This window comes from Antedon bifida, chromosome 6 (assembly GCF_963402885.1).
Source record: "Antedon bifida chromosome 6, ecAntBifi1.1, whole genome shotgun sequence".
NCBI lineage: Eukaryota > Metazoa > Echinodermata > Crinoidea > Comatulida > Antedonidae > Antedon > Antedon bifida.
In genome coordinates, this window is record NC_136231.1 from 1,826,542 (window position 1) to 1,845,781 (window position 19,240).

The 19,240-nt window shown below is 34.8% G+C and overlaps 2 protein-coding genes across 3 annotated transcripts in view; one reads left to right on the forward strand and one right to left on the reverse strand.

Moving 5' to 3' along the window:
* The window catches only part of LOC144845080 (beta-hexosaminidase subunit alpha-like), a 69,506-nt gene extending 57,952 nt beyond the window's left edge, over positions 1 to 11,554 (reverse strand). The window contains exons 1-11 of one of the 2 annotated variants that reach the window (XM_078702220.1): positions 11,093 to 11,554; positions 10,926 to 10,994; positions 9,003 to 9,052; positions 8,597 to 8,707; positions 7,609 to 7,710; positions 6,356 to 6,669; positions 6,053 to 6,212; positions 3,968 to 4,163; positions 3,428 to 3,518; positions 2,478 to 2,582; positions 250 to 1,453 (exon numbers count right to left, since the gene is read on the reverse strand). In XM_078702220.1, coding sequence (XP_078558346.1) covers positions 1,288 to 1,453; positions 2,478 to 2,582; positions 3,428 to 3,518; positions 3,968 to 4,163; positions 6,053 to 6,212; positions 6,356 to 6,669; positions 7,609 to 7,710; positions 8,597 to 8,707; positions 9,003 to 9,052; positions 10,926 to 10,994; positions 11,093 to 11,462 — 1,734 coding nt within the window. In that variant the 5' untranslated portion in view covers positions 11,463 to 11,554 and the 3' untranslated portion in view covers positions 250 to 1,287. Of the gene's footprint in view, positions 1 to 249; positions 1,454 to 2,477; positions 2,583 to 3,427; positions 3,519 to 3,967; positions 4,164 to 6,052; positions 6,213 to 6,355; positions 6,670 to 7,608; positions 7,711 to 8,596; positions 8,708 to 9,002; positions 9,053 to 10,925; positions 10,995 to 11,092 lie in introns of those variants that run through there. The other variant, XM_078702221.1, reaches the window with a different exon arrangement.
* A 1,124-nt stretch (positions 11,555 to 12,678) lies between these two features.
* On the forward strand, positions 12,679 to 18,998 carry LOC144844965 (epithelial sodium channel subunit alpha-like). Its single transcript, XM_078702081.1, has 11 exons — positions 12,679 to 13,230; positions 13,798 to 14,003; positions 14,423 to 14,538; positions 14,861 to 15,021; positions 15,454 to 15,561; positions 16,003 to 16,117; positions 16,747 to 16,819; positions 17,094 to 17,151; positions 17,577 to 17,662; positions 18,288 to 18,363; positions 18,658 to 18,998. Exons 1-11 carry the CDS (start codon positions 12,679 to 12,681, stop codon positions 18,952 to 18,954), a joined length of 1,848 nt encoding a protein of 615 aa, XP_078558207.1. The 3' UTR covers positions 18,955 to 18,998.
* Positions 18,999 to 19,240: the final 242 nt, after the last annotated feature.

Genomic DNA, 19,240 nt, shown 5'->3' on the forward strand with positions numbered 1-19,240 from the left:
GGAATTCTAAATAAGACGGAAGAAATCGTGCATAAAAATGCCGATTTGATTTAATACAATATGAAGGATATGGTTTTTGAAATTAAGCGTGTAATTTTTGTTTCGTGGCAAAAATACAATTCAGATGGTTTGTTGTATTCCGTTATTTCTTCGTTTATAATTAATTAATTAAAAATAAAAATACATCAATTACGTAACATGGGAAGCATCCAGAGTGATACAGAACAAAAAGACAAAGACAAAACCAAATCGTAACCTTAAATTTATTTTTTGAGTGTCATATCCAAGAACAAACAAATCTGTTGATGTTTTGTAAAGCTAGATATCTAACACATTAAGGAAACTCGCTTAGACCTAACTACATAATTGTGAATTATATTATGTCATGGAAATATATGGTCCATGATAATATTGCGGTTTTATAGATTGATATAAGAAAGCCACATGCCATGGTGAGGGCCTAAGGCAACGGTTATCAACAGTTTTCTAGTGTGGGCCTTATTGACATTTAAATTATCTTGCGGGGCATGTATGTAGGGTAAAAAACTCGACTCATGAACATTAACCACTTTTTAACCATACTTTTATTATTTTATTTCTAGCAATGTAATAATGAGGAATATAAGAATAATAAAATACACTCGGCCGGATCTTGGCCCAGGGGGTCGACTGTTGAAAACCGAGGGCCTAGGGTAATGTCTCCCTACTACCAAGTTGTGTCAGGCGATTTACATTCCAGGACTCGATGAAATCATCTTTCAATATAATATGTGTTTTCATGTGTGTGAACAGCTGAAATGTACTGACCTTTTCATTTATTAATCTAATTATGTTCAAATTTAGATCAACATCCAAACTAAGATAAATACAAAATTATCGATATCAAAAAACAATAACAAAATAGATTCTAATTTAGATCCAAATCTGTCATGAGAAGAAACTAATGATTAACACTAATTGTATCTAAATTTAATGCACGTGGTGTATCCACGATTCCACAAAGATAGACACATTTCAATAATATAAGTGATTGTGGGGGTTGTGGACTAACTTGTTTTACAATTTTGATATACAATATTTCTAAGCTATATTAACAGCATTTTTGTGATCGTATTTAAATCAACATCGTTATGATCAGTCTATCTCTCTCTCGACAAAAATTAATAACGTTTGGCATTATCGATTATTGTGCAATACCCATTGGATTAATATTAGCATACGGCCTATTTATATTACATAATTAGTGTCCGCAATATGATTCCAATGTGTTTATTAAGTAGTCGCGTACTACAGAACTTTCAACAAGCAAATAATAGACGCTACGATTGTAATTATTTTTGCCTGATTGTTTATGACTGATGCATTTGTTTGATCACTACCCCAAGGGTCATCCATTGCATACTCGTATCTTCCACAGTAACCTGGTGCAATGGGTTCAGCGTTGATACCTCGTCTGTGAAAGAAAACGGCAATGTTGCTTATTGATACCCACTCATTAAACGTAATAAGCTTGGGTACTTAGATTGTTAAAAAAATGAATCCTGCTACTCTGGGGTAAAATAAGGCAGCTATTAATAGACATATTACGAAGTTTATCTACCTAATGGTAAATGTTAAGAAAAGCCTTTAGGGGACATTATCAAAAGGTGCAAAGGATAGAAAATCTACTAAAGATTGACAAGAAAAGCATGAAATCTAGCATTACAGTACTTCGAAGTTCGTAGAGTTTGGGGACTAAATCTCGAAATTAGAAACTAAATTTTCTCTTTAAACATGTAATTTACATGCATAATATAACATTATCAACTCCCCTTCATTGTAGTAATGATTGATTGATACTTTTGCAATAATTAGCTCGAGGCGTTATGTGATTAATGAGAAGTATTTACATAAAAACTTAATTAAAAATGTAATTACTTATTTGTGTGTCTTTTGCAAAGACAAAGTAAGTTTTGTTAATTAGCCTATACATACGTAAGTAAATTTATACGCGGTCTTAATGTTGATAATGCAAGAGAGTAAAGCCGATTTTCCACTAGGCGAATTTGTCAGCTTACACGCATGCGTATTCTTGTTTCCATCTTATAAATCCCTCTCTACGTACGCATGCACGATTCGCGCGAACAAATTCGCCTAGTGGAAAATCGGCTTAAGTGCGTTACATAAGTATTCTAGAGGGCGTTGTTGAACATTGAAATGGTTATTGTTGACTATTGCTGAAAACAATTATTATTTAAATAAAGAGAAAGAAAAACACAACTGCATGGTACGAACATTATTATAACCCGTTCCGTCTATACACATTATTGCGAAATAGGTGTTTTATTGAATTCAAACAATTTACGCGACTTTTTTTTCATCGAAGATTCATCGTCCGAAACAACGTACAGACAAAGATTACTAAAAATAGATTCTTGTTGGTGTGATATTGTTATTAATAATAACATAAATTAAGAAATATTGCATAAGGTACTAACCTAACCATACGGCATCGTTGTTGGTCAAGTCGAACATTTGCCATGTCTATATCCCTTACATCTTTGGCACTCCATAGTCGTTCCGCAACTGCAGCTGCCCTGGGCCTAAAAATTAGATTATGATGGTCCGAATAGCTCAAATTAATATATTATAATATCCATGTATTTACGTCTATTTATGCAAGAATATAGCTCCAAATGTTGTTCTACATTCAATACGGTATTTACGTCATGGGTAACTCCACTACTACTTCGTTGTTTTAGAGTTCAAAGCAGTGTTTATGTAAATTGGATCACAATATAGTCACGCGAACATTTCAAGTTAGTTCCAATGTGTTATGATTGAACACACATACCAAACGATCATTGTTCTAGTGTGTGTTCATTTGTATGCAAATTTATATTTAAATGATACCTTTCAGAATGGCACGATTAAAACAAAACAACTATATTTGTTAACTTAATAATAACCGATGTTTAGTAATGTGTTGGCTGTTTAGAGTGAAAGCTATAGACAGTTGGATATTTATGGATACCAATGTTTATTATCACAAAAAAGGTTTAAATAGGCCTATGCCGTATTAAACTTGTAGAGCTACGTTCGGAAATCTTGCTTTGGCTGAACATTAAGCCCTGTCTACACTATCAAACTTTATGTGACAAAAAAGGTGATGTGCCTATATATGGACATGATGATGTCACATGACTACCATATTTGGGTTTATCACTACCATATTTGGGCACATCACACTTTTTTGTCAAACTAGTTAGACAGAGCTTTAGACAATGTATTTACAACGTCGCGTCGTGAAATTAAAAAGATTATAATAGCATGTGTTTCTTGTCAATGGTATTAGTGATGCATTTGTTGTCTATATAGTTTGCTGCTTGTATATTTTGTTTAGTTGTTTTCATTTTTAGTTAGTGTCATCATTAAAATGAATACGTACCATATTCTTGCAATGATGTTGCCACCATCAACATACTCCGCCCACATACATGCCTCTCCACCAATCAAAAGTTTTTTTTGTTCTTCAGTTCCTACGATTTATTTAAACATTTTCCTCGTTATCATAATTATAATATTAGTATATTATATTTATCAAATGTAAGATACTGTATGTATATTTTACAATTTTAAGGTATTCGAACAATTATAAGGAAGATACATGAACATATTATTCGTTACAGGGTGTAGAAGGAGATTAGTTCTCACTTTCTTTGATGTTCTATCTTTTTTTTCATTGTTTAGAAGGTTGGGGACGCTTATGGAGGTTTGTTGCTGACTGAACCCATTGACCGCTTGTGTCAAATAAATAAATAAATAAAAAATTAATGAAAATTAGCTCTAGATAAAGAAATATACGTTTCTAGATACAGAATTTCGCAGTGTATATACAGTGTGTTCAGATAGTCAGCGCATTGTTTGAAACTGTAAAATAGACACGTGTAAGAGAGCGTTCCATCCCACCCCATGTCGATATACGCACCTTGGAAATCCTCAGGCTCGGTTTCATAAAACTTCTTCCAGTCAGGTCCATAACTGATGTAGTTAAGATACCATGGTGCAGACAGTATTGTTTTCAGACCAAGCTTAGTTACCTTTTCTAGGCCTTCTCTATAAGGTGGTAGAATTGGATCAAGAGATGGGTCTTTCCAAACTTGTACGATTGTGTCAGGGTTTACCTAAATACAGATAGGCCTATATCATATTATCATCTTTTCTTAAATAAATATATACATTAATTCATGTTCTGTTATTCGTTTTTAAAGAATGTGTTATGTTTGGCTGTAATGTAAATGCGGGAACAGAGACTGGGCTGAATTGTGTGGACGACACATACCACAGTTTTCTTCTCCCCAAAGGGTATGTCGAGTGCTGCCACCAAACGCCGCGCCCATACTTCTGTCCAAAACGATAGAATGGACAATATAATGGACGATAGAATGGACCAGAACACCGGGGATAACCCCATACTCTTTCGAAATATGTAGTACTGGGGTTATTAAAGTGAAAAGAGTAACATTTCAATGGTAATTATGGATATAACTAAGTGGATATTATCAATTTTCTGTATACACGATGAAATAAGGCCTTCCACGCCACCCCGACCCATCCAACTTATATTTTGCGCATGGTATATAGTATAATAGTAATGATTAAAACGAAGCGTACGTTGACCTCTTAACTCAACAAGTTAATATATAAATTACATGTCTTTTCTATATCTAAAATTAATGTTCTTAATAAATCTCTATGTCGTAAAAAACAAACCTTACCCCTAGTGATATAATAGATTTATTGTTCTCGATTTAACTTGAATTACGAATGATGATATCTTCGACACATACAATGCAATTAATGTGCAGGGAAAGTTATAGCATCGGTTTAAGACATAAGAAGATAGATTTAGTTGATCTTAAAATCAGCTATCTGTAACATTGTAAGAACGTACATATGACGCAAATACAGGTGTCATGTATTGATTTGGTGTTACATTCTAATCCATGTTTTCAAAGTACCATTTTCAGAAATGTTAAGACATTTTAAAATAATAAGTTAGGCGCAATGTCAAGGTCGGTAAGAGTGCAATGTTGATGCGTCGTCGCGGCTTAAGAACACCATCCCGATTGCCGTTGGTGACTAGATTACTTTCCGCAATTCGGATCGGTTCGGTAGCTCGGTAGTTCGGAAGCTCGGTAAAATAACTTGTAATAATATTATAAAGATAATTGGGCTAACATACTTTCATTCGCTAAGGATTATTATTGCAAATTGTTAAATGTCAACAGTGCCCAGATTTTTAGAAGGTTGGACGTTTTTTCCGTACAGAAGTTCTAATGGCTTTTCGGATACACTGTGTCGAATGTTATATCGATCTCTACACCTCCTCTTTCAATTTTGTGACAGGGGGAAAGGGGGAGGGGGCGAGGATTCTTGAACGGCAGTTGCAAAGAAATTGGTCTAAAAAACACATTCTTCAGACAAATTGTCCGTTCTATGGATAAAAGGGAATTAAACGGCGCTGGTTTCGGGTGTGGGGTTTAGGAGGAGATAGAGGAACACATTTTGGCTTAGTGCTATATTACAGAAGAAGAAGATGCCATGTTGGAACAAATCTGAGCTAGAGGATTAGGTTCATGTCTGGAAACCCGAACTCGACCGAGGAAACCCGAACTCGACCGAGGAAACCCGAACTCGACCGAGGAAACCCGAACTCGACCGAGGAAACCCGAACTCGACCGAGTAAACGAGATGTAGAAAATACAATCTACAAATTCTGTTGAATATAAAAGGGCATATCACACAGTAGACTTGCTCTAAGTATCTCGTCTTTTTTATGCTGTAGTATCTTATACAAGAAACCTCCCGCTAGCTCAAGACGTATGACACGCCATATGTGCCTAATTGTTTTTACAATTTTACCAACATTTTGCCGAATCGCTGTCTAGAACTTTATGGACTAATTCAAAACAGATAACAAATTGGGTCTGGCATGATGAATGAAATACGTGTAAAATAGCCACACACTGTCGATAACAAAAATACGTATAGATATCATGATGATACTTACAGTGACGTTGTTGTCAATGGGATCTTGCCATATAATATATTTAGCCTTTAAATCAGTGATGATTTGAAACAGTTGTGTTTGATAAAATTCCTCGAGTGTACTGTAGTCTCCATCCCAACCTCTATCCGTCATCCATTCTTGTATTTCCGGATTACTTGCCCTGTGTAGTAAAACGTGTATTCATTGTTATTCTATACTGAAGAATCGTGGTAACCTCCGTTTGTATAGTATAGTTTTATTTGTAATTATTGAATGGTGTATATTATGCATTTTGTCAATAAACAGATGACAACATTTCTTTACCAACAATCATACGTCACTTCATCTGCTCCAAGATGAACAAACTCATCTTGGAAAACATCAATAACTTCTCGAAATAGATTTTCCACGAATCGATACGACTCATTCTTTATAGGATTGATTGTTCCCAGACGACCAAATGGTTGTCCATTTTCATAGCACATTGTTATGATCTCAGGATGAGACCGCCCCCAAGATTCCATGTGACCGGGTGTATCGAATTCAGGAATAACACGGATTCCCCTCAGTCTTGCATACAAAATCACACGGCTGACGTCATCGGGTTTGTACACCTTCAGTTCTGGGTGATACGCCCCCTATAAAACGAAAGCAAACACATTTTACTGGGAGGAATCGGTGGAAGGTTTAAATTCAGAGCAACTTTTATTGATAAGCTACGGTTATGAAGATATGTTCCAAGTTATGTTAATAATGCCACATTACCCAACATTCCCAAACAAACATGTAAATAGCAATACTAATCGATAACAACAACCCGATTATACAATTACGTCATTGATACCATTTCAAACTATAATCGCTCTTTCATACACTGAGGCACTAACGAGGCGAGGAGTCAACGTCTTTGTGTTAGCATCAGTGAAAATCTATTTAAAAACTACATTTCTAACACAATATTTTTTCTACCTTATCGTGCAATTATCACTACACTAAAGTTAGTCGAGGCCTAGATGTTTCCTCCTATTCAACACTAACCTCCTAAAATGAACCGGCACTTCTATTCAACGGCTAATATTGGACATCCATCATGATACAATCAAACTGACTGTAAAAATCAGATCACCTAGGCCTAGTTTTAGTCTCATGAGATCTATCATTAGTATATTATCTTCAAAGTTTTAATGCGAATCAAATGGTGCGTGTCCTTTGGGACACCGATGGCAATAATAAAGTAATTTGATTTTTTTCATTTTTTTAATAAATTGATCTGGTTTTATACTAGTTTCGAGTAATACTTAATTTATTATAAGCTATAACATCAACTGTATACTGAGCTGGTCAATTGTTTTTCCTCGATTCATGTAAGTAGGCCTACTGTAATGAATTATAAAAACCGTCTAGTTCATTAAGTATAGACTGTGCGCTTACGAAACGTTGTGTGTTAACGTGTTTATTAATTTTAATCCACTTATGAGTTTTTCCTAGAATAGACACATAAAGGTCTCAGACAGAGATTAAAGCTATCAGACGTGGTTCACAATACTGACTTTACAACTCGGCTTTTTTTATCTTACTTTTTCGCTAAGTTCAGGATAGGTCTTGCTTACAAAGGCAAAGGCTTGGTGATCAACAAGATGCCAGTGAAATACGTTGAATTTATTGTACGCCATAGCATCCTGAAAGAGTATTGACTTTTGTATATATTTGATTTAAAAAACAATTTCGGTTAGTTATGTGAAACACGATGCAATACAATATTATCGTGTATTTACGGCTGCTTTTTTTAGAATTGATATATGATTATACGGTTGTGAAGTTAATGATAATGACGCCGTTAATGATGATGATTATGATAAAAAGGATAAATGCATCTATTGATAGAAAGATGGTGATAATCTTCATCGTCTAAGATTCACAAAAACATTATTTACGGAACTAGAATGCCTACAAGAAGGCCTACTTTTAAAGTAGTGTATGTATGTGACAGTGGCTGTAGTACACCTGGGTAACCCCTTACTCGTCTCGAAAGTTACCATTGTGATGATATAATCTCCATGATTTAGATGATGATCATGACGTCAATGTCAAACGTCAAATGACAAATCTTTATTAAGAGACACCTAAGATCGTTGCTATACATAATATCATCATGCATCAACGGTTTCTGTAGCTGCTTGTGAGAATGTGAAGCAAAAATCATATGCATTTCCGCGGCAGAACAACGTATCTTGTAGATACGTTGTTTTTCCTTGGAAAATACCACAATTATTTGTTTTTTTTGCTTAAAGATACGTGGTACTATCTCTAAAAATAATGATCTCTGAAACCTGAAATTTATTTATTTGTAATAATTCCCCAAATGTAAAAATCTCAAAATTGACAAAAATGCGTGGTTTTGCCTTGGAACGGCCGTACTGTAGGCCTAATAATAAATCACGATAATAGTATAGTGGTGGTGGATGATTTGATGGATGCAATTACTTTGATAAAGGAAATGTCTTTCAGTAACAGCGACTGATGGTCAATGCAGAAACTAACAGTAGAATCTAGATAGATACTTACCAAATGCTTTAGAATGATTGGAATTGGAATAAAATGACGAGATGTATCAAGAAGGAATCCTCTATGCTTGTACCTCGGAAAGTCAGTTATTGTTGTTACATTAATCATATACTATAATTAAAAACAAAAGTAGGATTGTTATTATTTGTAGCAAATCAAGTGATTCATTTTAGTTAGGATCAAATACAAAACATAGGCCCCTATTTAATACAAATAAAAATAAACAATGTTTCTGTCTGGTGGATTTTAGAAGAGTGCTGCGATCATTACGTGTGCTACTCTCCTTTTGGTGCAGAATAATGATAAACATTAAAGTTTCACAACAAATGACATTAAATAGGTAAGGCAGGGAAAGTCTTAGAAAAACCAGACACTTTTGTGCGTGTTTATCCTTTTCAAAACTCACCTCTCCCTCGTCATTGTATTGATAAATAAGCTGACTAAATGTTTCTAATCCTAAACAAAAAATTAGAAAAGGAAAGACAATTGTATTAAAAAGTTGAGAGAGAATGGAGAGAGAGGGAGGGGAGAGAGGGAGGGGTAGCGAATGAGGGGGATAGAGAGAACATTTATATATGGCTAAAGCACTGGGAAATGGAGCAGTACAAGATATTATTGGAGTATAAATTACTCTCAACTAGATGGTCATCTAGGTCGTGCCCACAGATGGTTCTCGAATACATAGTGATTTCAGCGGTAAAAAACTGGCGACTTCAAATGTACATGCAGGACAATAATACATGTCGTTTACAGGAACGAATAAATAGACGCGGTGATTTATGTACTCAACTAAAATTAGCACCCTGGGAATTACTTCCGAAAGAGGAACTTGTCACAAAATAAGACCAATTGTTTTGTAACAAACTGAATTTTTATTTTGTATGTAACATTAGGGTTGATGGATGGGGAAGAGGATGGGTGCAAAGACGAACAATTTTTAAATGTATTTTTTATCCATTTAGTAACAAAATATTAATTGTTTTCATGTTTTACAAATAATATTCACTAAACACAGTAAAACATTGCAATTTAATACTTTGTTGAAACTGTCACCGTCATAGTCGATTGAAATAGTACAGTACATGTAACGATACATCACTAATACGACGTTTATATTTTTTTGTAATTACATTATTAATAATTACAAACGTTCAGAAGGAACTGTCAGTAATAAAGTAAAGACCTCTATTCGTGGTAAATCGTAAATTCGCTTTAATTGTCAATAGATAATTATCTAACTCAACTTAATTAGTAGGCCTAATGGTTTTCAATTGTTTCTTAGAGCCAATCCATACTTAAGTTGGTTCCTAACCACCAAAGTTGTTCTGCGTTTAGGGCATGTGATCCTTCGTACTGTAAGCCTGTCCTCTACTGGCTTTACAACGCTACTCATGCCAGTGAGGGGAGGGTGGTGGTGTGGATGGTGGTTTAACTGCAATAATAAAGTTAATTGTACCTAGACGACGACTGGAAAGGCTAGCTCATTATCCTTTAAAAAATACCTATATCCAACCTCTGCAGCACAGATTGGAAAAAAATGGATCGAATTTCTGTTATGACTGTACTTGTCTTTACGACGCCTGAGGGAATAGGAACTTGTGGAACAGAGATTGGAATGTTCCAATGATCGCAAATCAATACATTTGTATAAACGTATATTAACTCTATTAAAATAGTATTTTTCAAAGAAAATCGGCCTGTCTTCAACATTATGATACTGTGCTCGAGCTGTTCAACCGGTTTTCAGCCATTAAAAACAATTATCGTAGGAGGAGATAGGAAAATGCGATGCATCCTCGTATTATTGTGTGCAGGTATTTTTCAAGAGGACATCCATTAGACAGTGTATACCACGATCGGAAAACACCCCTATTTGGGGCAAATCGTTGAACCTAAATTCGTTTTAATTGTCAATAACTAATTATCTAACTCAATTTAATTAGTAAACAGGGTTACATCTGGTGGCTAAAATCAGTACCGAGATTCTAGCCAACTTTATATACCATCGAGTAAACATTCTAGAAATAACGCGCGATTTACCGATTTTTGCCCTTACGTAAATTTATATATAGATAACCATTCTGAGATGGCGCTATAATAGTTGGCGACTTAGATCCACTTGTATATTTACATTACTGTATGCGTATTTTCCTTCCAAACATAATTATCGTACCTTCGTATACCACAGGCGAATTTTCTTTCAAACATACCTTGCTGAGTTTGAGAACGATTTTCACAGACCTTTACTCATAGCCATTCTAGAGATGGCGCTATGATGGTTATCGACAGTATAGATCAATATATTGGAAATAAGTTGATATAATCTTACCTCTAAGAAGGCCCCATACTTGAGCAGCCTTAATTTTGCTATCCCCGTCTGTTTTTATTTCAATCATATCTATAATACAAAGTAAATTTGTTTAAAATGTAAATATATAAATCGTAATGGGTAGTTGTCTTTATTGATTGCAAAATGAAACTTTGAATGATACTTACAGGATTCATCAGAATCTAAGGTGGGGTATTCCTCGCATCCTAAATCACCCTCTAATTCAAGAGACACGGTATTTAGCAACACATCAGGTGGTTCATCTGCACTTTCTGTCTGGTCAAATATTACTTGTTTATAGCGTTTTACCGCCATATCGACCACTTCACATTGCCCAATCGACGATGTATCAAACTGGAAACGACTTTCCCGGATAGCTAGAACTTCACCAAGGGAGTCTACTTCTTGAGGCTGAGGCCATGGCGATCCCGGGGCTGCTTCTGTGTATTTTAACGGTAGCTCAGGGATTATGTAGTAAACTTTTGAAGCATCAATAACCACAATACAACATATCAATATTCCATACAGACAAAACATTGTGTTTTTAAATCTCAGAGTAGGCCTACGTTCCAATCGTTTGTGCCTAATTAGTTATAGACATTGAACTCTTGAGCGTAAACAAATAGCTAGGCTACGCCACCTGGTAGTGCACATCTAAATATGGCATATTATGATGTATCGTATCACGAGAATTAAACGTAATTAAACTGACCTGGATGCATACAAAGAATGGGATATTTGTTACATGTAAACACTTTACACTTCAACAATGCTTGTAATTAAACATCGAACATGGTTTTACGGTCGGTTGGTCGGTCGGTAAACACTAACTCAAATTTGAGCACGCGACTGCAGCCATGTATGGCCTTGTTTAGTTTAACCAATATATCACACAAAATATTAAAATGTATGCATTTTTATTTGTCTCAAAATAGAAAAACACCAAGGTAATGTAAATAAATACTGTTTCAGCTATCATTTTCTGTAAAAATTTAAAAAAATATAATTTTTCAGCCTTGTTTTTGGCTGTCTCTACAAATCTACACATGCGACTTATGTCTGATTAGGCTTGCATGTGCCACAATTCGGAAATGCGTAATTTGTAAATAATAATATATTGATCGGCTTCTCAAAAATATGATTGTCCGGAATAATACAATACATTCAAGAATTATTTTGACATTGAGAGGAATGATTTTATAAGGATAGGCTTAGGCCTAGTGCTTGCAATTACAGTCATAAAATCGATACAGAATTTAAAATGATTTTACAGTTTGCTTTTGAACACCTCTGCCTTTCTTCACACCTTTCACTAAATTTAACATATTTAACAATAAAATGAATGAGTCATTAGTAATGATATGTCTGTACAATAATATAACATATATAACATTTTATTTTCTCAGCTATGATAGGCCTTTTCCCAGTAACAGGTATCCTCTCTCACCATTTTTTGTCTTTTATGAGCTCGTCCCACTTTTATTTCATTTTGCTGTACAAATTATTGAAATATATATAAGTTATATAAAGTATAATCACCCTTTGATATTAATTAATTAGTTATATTGATTAAACAATTATCATAACGAGTAATTTTTTACATACTCGTTCCTTGAATTAATGTAAAATCAATTAGTAATCAATCATTCACGATTGGTAATTTAAAACGTTTTAAACAGCATAGGACTTTAAATAATTTATTAGGCCTACACTAAGTGTAGTCTAGTCAGAAACGCGAGGGAAATTGATCATGATGGACTCCAATTTTGTGCACGATAAAGGGTATAGCGAAGCTGTTAAACGACAATGGGCCGATTTACGATATTTTTATAACGCAAAGAATAGTGGCAATGATGTTCTTCCGTACGACAATGAAGAAGACGAAGAAACGTTTGTTAGTTTGGTAAAACAGCGAATGGAGACAACTACTGCGCATGGCATTCCACAGATCACTGGCGCCAAAACGAAGCGGAGAAAGGTGTCTTGGATTTTGCTGGTTCTTTTCGCCCTTGGAATGTTCCTATATCAAACTCAAGAACTAATGGTCCAATACTTCAAATATGACTTTGATACGAATATTGAAATAAAGTACAGTCGGAAGTTAGAATTTCCTGCAGTAACAATTTGCAACATAAACCCAATCAAGTATGATCGATTGCAAGAGTCAGATGCCACTGATCTGAGGGAAGGTTTTGATCGAACGTATGTACCTCCAAATAGAACAGAGGAAGATGGACCTGCAGAAGGACCTGCAGATGGACCTGAAGAAAGAAGGAAGCGTGACAACGGTGAACAAGCACCGCCGGTAATGATTGTCCTTGTCCTTATGAAATACACCATTAGGCCATGCTAGGTCTATCTTATTATAAGTCAAATAACTATATTTTATATTAGAATATTACTAATATAACTAATAGGCCTTCCAACACTGCCTAATTTGCTTATATTTCAACACATTCAACAGTAATTAATTCGTCAATTAAAGAGCATTTAAAATATAATCCGTGCTTATAAATTGAGTCTCATTTGAGGCTTAAGGAGTAGAGTAGAAATAGTCATGAGTTACAAGCCTGAAACTAGGTAAGGATTGAACCCTGACACTAGGTCAGGATTGAACCATGACACTAGGTCAGGATTGAACCATGACACTGGTCAGGATTGAACCCGGGATCTTGGGATTGGAAAGTAAGCATTTTAACCACCAAGGTACTCCAACTATCTTTATTAAACCATTATATAGCTAATCCCAAAACATGTTTTAAAATATTAGGTAATTTAAAAATGTACCTAACATTGAACACTATAGTACATGTATGCTTCCCCCTGACTCCAGATAATCGTATCTATAAAACCATGTTTTCTATTTGTATAGCCTGAACAAAAGGTATGGAACAATTGGGATACACTATTAAAAAACGAAACCAGTTTTTACTCCCTGCCAACGACAGTTGCCACCGAGCAGGAAAATCTTGTACGGATAATGTCAAACTTGACGACTCAACAACGGCAATACTTAGGTCACCAACTCAACGACCTCCTTGTTAACTGCTCTTGGATTGGCTACCCATGCTCACCACAGTAGGTTCTTTTTCAGATATAACCAGTAATGTATTAATATTGATATGTCATAAGCATCCACTAGTTATGCGTGGTTCCCACTAGAACGCAACGCTGTATTGCGTAATCACAAGTGGGAACCGACGACGCAATAGTGCTGCAAACTTTGCAGGTTTGATTTCACGCAGGCGGGGGCAAACACAATTATTAGAAGGGCATTTTCTTACGTTGCGTAGATTGCGTTACGTTGCGTCGCTAGTGTGAACCAAGCTTTACTATTATCGAATAGAGTGTGCTTGCTTCAATATACACAATTAGCATTCCCGCAATCATCAACATCATTACTATCATCATCATCGCCATCTTAGTCTTCATCATACATTGTCAGCATAAAAATCGTTTGCTAATATATGTTCTTTTTTCTCTATATTTTTATGTAGAAACTTCAGCAGGTTCTTGAATCCAATATACGGAAATTGTTACACGTTGAATCCACTCAACACATCATTCGCTGGGGGAGAGTACAAATCTTCGTCATTTCCCGGGCCTTCTTACGGTAAGTTTTGTCAGTTACTGACAAACAGTAGTGGTGACACGGTTATACAATTAAATGGTCAAAGTTACATAAGCTATACTCAATATGCCAGTGGTGAGAACTTTTGAGTTGGGAAATTATTTCTGACTTTTGTTGAATTGGAGTCAAAACGCGAAAAGAAATTGTTGTCGGGAGAACCACAGTTTTGTCAGGAAACTTTTATTTTTTTATTTCATGTTTTACTACACTAAACTTCTCACAAGCTTAGATTTTAATTTTTATAGCGAAAAAATAGCAAGATGAAACAGTAAAATAAAATTTATTGCTGTTGTTCTTTTTGCAGGTCTAACAATGACACTTTTCATCGAACTGGCACAGTATCTACCGCAGATTTCTAGTAGTGGATTACGACTCCACATTCATTCACAAAATACGATGCCATTTCCTGAGGATGAGGGTTTATACATTCCGCCTGGCTACCGGACATCTGTTTCTATCAGAAAGGTAAATAACTATAAAGGGAAAGATTATCTTAGCCCAATTTGTTACTTTTACCCATACAATGTAACTTGGGTACATCACTGAAGCAAAATGAAAAAAAAAAATGAAATTTAGACATAGTAGGTCTGCTACAGTAATATAATATAGTCTCATATTTTCTATACAAATGTGCGAATTACCTATAATGCAATTAGGCATATATTATGATTTTAAAAACTAAAGGCATTGGAATATTATCGGAATGACTGAAGACTATCTGTTCTCTGCCTACGGTAAGTTACTGTTTGACAGATAGTGAGATGCTTAAACTTTGAGAACATACATGTAGCAATGCAATAGCAACCTATTCTTGAAATCTCGGTCAATAAACACAACAAAATGAGAATGAGAGATAAAATAAGTGTAAGTAATTATAAAACATATCCTTTACTGTAGATGACTACAAGTCGCATTGGCCGCCCATACAACACATGCGTAAAGGATTCAGACGAAAGCTATCACAATATATATCATGATTTGTACGGAATGTCATATTCAGTTCAGGTAAAAACAATTAGATAAAATGTTTGACAACTCTTCAATCATGCTGAATTGTAGAATACATACGATGACGATGACAATATCAATCACTTATAGTAAACGGTGATGATAGCGAATATGATATCAATTAGTTCCGGTAAACGGTGATAATGAGGATGCCGATAATGATATCAATCAGTTCTGGTAAACGATGACGATGACGATGCCGATACTGATGTCAATCAGCTTCGGTAAACGATGACGATGCCGATACTGATATTAATCAGTTCCGGTAAACGATGCCGATACTGATATCAATCAGTTCCGGTAAACGATGGCGATGCCGATACTGATATCAATCAGCTTCGGTAAAGGTGACGATGTAGATAATAATATCAGTCAGCTCTTAGTAAACTGTGACAAAGATGATTTATTATAGCGGATTAATATTTTGCCAATTATTAGGCATGCACAAAAAGTTGTTACCAACAACGAGTGGTAGAGCAATGTGGATGTTATGATTCAAATTACCCGTTTAAAGGCGGTACACAACCTTGTAGATATTCAGATGTCGAACAAAGTAAGTACAGTGTAATAACGACAACATCGTATTCTTATATATAATGTTAATAAATATAAGGTACTGTAGTGTAGCTGTATATTACGAGTTCATATTACTAAGCTGAAACTAGGTTCATCATCAGCCGTTATCAGTCCACTGCTGGACGAAAGCCTCAGCATGTTTCTGCCATATAGTGAACGATCTCTAGCTGCTCCCTGCCACTGCACTGTACCCCAATACTTGTCTGTTTCATCTCGTCATCTCGCTCTTTGTCTTTCCCTATTTCTGCTCCCGTTCATGGGTCTCTATGAGGTCATTAGCGAAGTCCGTCTCTATTCTCCTACTGATAATATCAGTCAATCAAATTAAGTAAGTGGAAGTGGGCTGGACATATTATGTCCAGCCCACTTCCACTTACTTAATTTGATAGTTCTCATAATGTCTTGGACTTGTGTTTGTTTTCTCACCCATTCATTTGTTTTTCTGAGCATATTTCTTTCATGTTGTGCTGTGCTGCTGCTAATTTCTTTTCCATTTTATTTGACAGTGCCCTAGGAACATTTTACCTAACCAGGGGTGACCTAACAAACTAGTACCACCATTTGCATTACACCATGATTGTTTTACATTGTGTTTTCTTTAAACAGAACAGTGTATGTCGAAAGTAAATGATGACTACAAAAACAATGTATTTAAATGTGACTGTCCTCAGCCATGCAAGTAAGATGACTGACTTTAAATTTAAATATAATCAGTGCATGTATTGAATATAACGTATCAGTTAATGTAGGCATGTTATATATTGATGATAAATTTCAATATACACATTTTTGAAAATACCAAATGACCATAATCCACACATTATGTAGTCTTAAAGTAAAAATGAAAAACAATAATAAATGTTTATCAATATAAATATAATATGATACAATATCGATATAACTTAATGTAAAACTTATTTATTTTATCTTATTTTTTTTATATTAATACGCAGTGATGACAAATTTAAAACAACCCAATCGTTTACATACTGGCCGACTCCGGAGTATAAGGTACCGTATTCATTGCTAACAATACATGACATTGTCCCTATTTTAATAGAGAATGAGTGGTACAGGTAGCATAAAATAATATATTCCAACCTTAACGGAATTGTAGGGGTTGTATAATCATACTGAAGGATATCAGTTCGCGGGAGGAAAGTCGAGTGAACGCTCGCCGAATAATGATATGTCAAAATCATCACAAGTCTACTTGTACTTCTAGACGCCCATAATAATACATTTAGTTTGCAAACGTTCTTCCTTATTCACTAAATGTCACGTCAGCTTCGGCACTACTACCGAACAGTGTACGTTTATATAACAACTTAATTTTAGTTGGTTCAAATGTGCCCTTTCCTTGTACATCAAAGGCCTTTAAGTTTTCGTTAATCTCATGTCATGGATGGTTTTAATAAGTACAATGTGTTTTACAGGTAGATTTCATGGAACTCTTATCTGAAGCATCCCCTGCCCTAAATGATTTAGTTAGGATGGAAGACATCGACGGTACAAGTTTAAGGTAGGCGCAGCAAAACATTGTATCCCATTGTTAAAATTGCTAATAAAATAATCTGCATGTATAAAATTACGCGCATTTGAGTGGCCATGTGCATATGGTGCAATGGTACATTACACTAGATATAAGCCTACATGACACATGTACTATGTTATTTTATGAAACTTAAAAGACAACTTGACCGAGGACCATATTTTAACAACGTATTAGGGATGTACATATGATTTCAGAATCATCGCGAGATTAAGGATATTGCCGCACGCGCTCGCCGTAAATCGCAAAATTTACATTATGAGTTTTTTGGCTAAGTCTGGCAAATCGCGAAAATTTCTAGTAAACACACTTTGTAAATAAATCGTAAAAAATATAAATTTTGATTTATTGTTTCTTTTGCTTATAATGATTCATTAAGTAGATTTTGCGATGCACCTGTGACGTCAAAGTAATTTACGGCGACGGCTGTACGGCGAGCGCGTGCGGCAAAATCCTAAATATCGCGATTGTTGTGAAATCATAATGTATGTCTAATAAATGGTCCTTTGTCAAGTTGTCCTTTAATTTCTATTAATAACATTGTGATTATAATAAAAGATTCAATTTCTTAAACAAAATGTTGTTTATAATTTAGAGAAAATCTACTTCTTCTTGACATATATTTCGGAGATTTGAACTATGATGCGATGGAACAATCTCCGCTTTATTCGGTAAGTTAAGCCATGTATCACCGTTGTTACGGTATTATTCTTGAAAGCATTCGTACAAAGTAGAAACATTATTAACGTTATACGAATGACTATATTAATTGCGATATATTGAAAGTTGATTTACTAGTCTGCTACGAATGTATTTGTGTTAATTGTGTAAACATTAAAATAATCATTAACTAAATCATATTAAACATCATTGAAAATAGCACATACATACCACATTCCTTAGTTCGTTTTCCTTCTCATTCTTTTGTATTTTAAGCTAACCGATATAATTGTAATTCTCTCTAGAAGTCAGACCTAGCCGGTGGACTTGGTGGCACAGTTGGGCTGTGGATAGGTGTCTCTGTCCTCACTGTTTTTGAAGCGATAGAATTCCTTTACGATGCAGTATGTCTTTTGTTAAAGAAAGCAGGGAAAAAACAAGCTAAATCAAACGAAAGTAATATAATAGCGATGAGTGAAGTTAAACCAACAATGCATGCGATAGATCGCAAGTTTGGTTTGATTGGAGACAGACATATTGTACCAACATCTAGGCCTGAAACACTTTCCAACAAAGAGTTTCTTTTCTCTGTTCCGACTTGACAAAACTTATTATTATTAATATAACAAAATACAATTGTATATATAAAAAAGTGCTTCTTTTTAGTTTATCATTTATTAAGATTCTTTATATTAGCAATGTATATTTAAAAAAACATGAATTGAAAAGGAAGTTAGTGCATTTGATTATTTCACATCATATTGTATGTTAAAAAAATATTCATTGTCATTCTGTATATTATTATCACATGTACATACAGCATCCACAGTTGTGCGTGTACTTGGTGTGAATATAAAAATTAATTACGGCGAATTAAATGATGCTAGT

Coding starts and splice junctions, on each gene's coding strand:
- LOC144844965 (XM_078702081.1), top strand. CDS start 12,679: ATGGACTCCAATTTTGTGCACGATAAAGGGTATAGCGAAGCTGTTAAA. Junction 15,562..16,002: donor GAATGTCATATTCAGTTCAG/GTAAAAACAATT, acceptor GCCAATTATTAG/GCATGCACAAAAAGTTGTTA. Junction 17,663..18,287: donor ATCGACGGTACAAGTTTAAG/GTAGGCGCAGCA, acceptor TTTATAATTTAG/AGAAAATCTACTTCTTCTTG.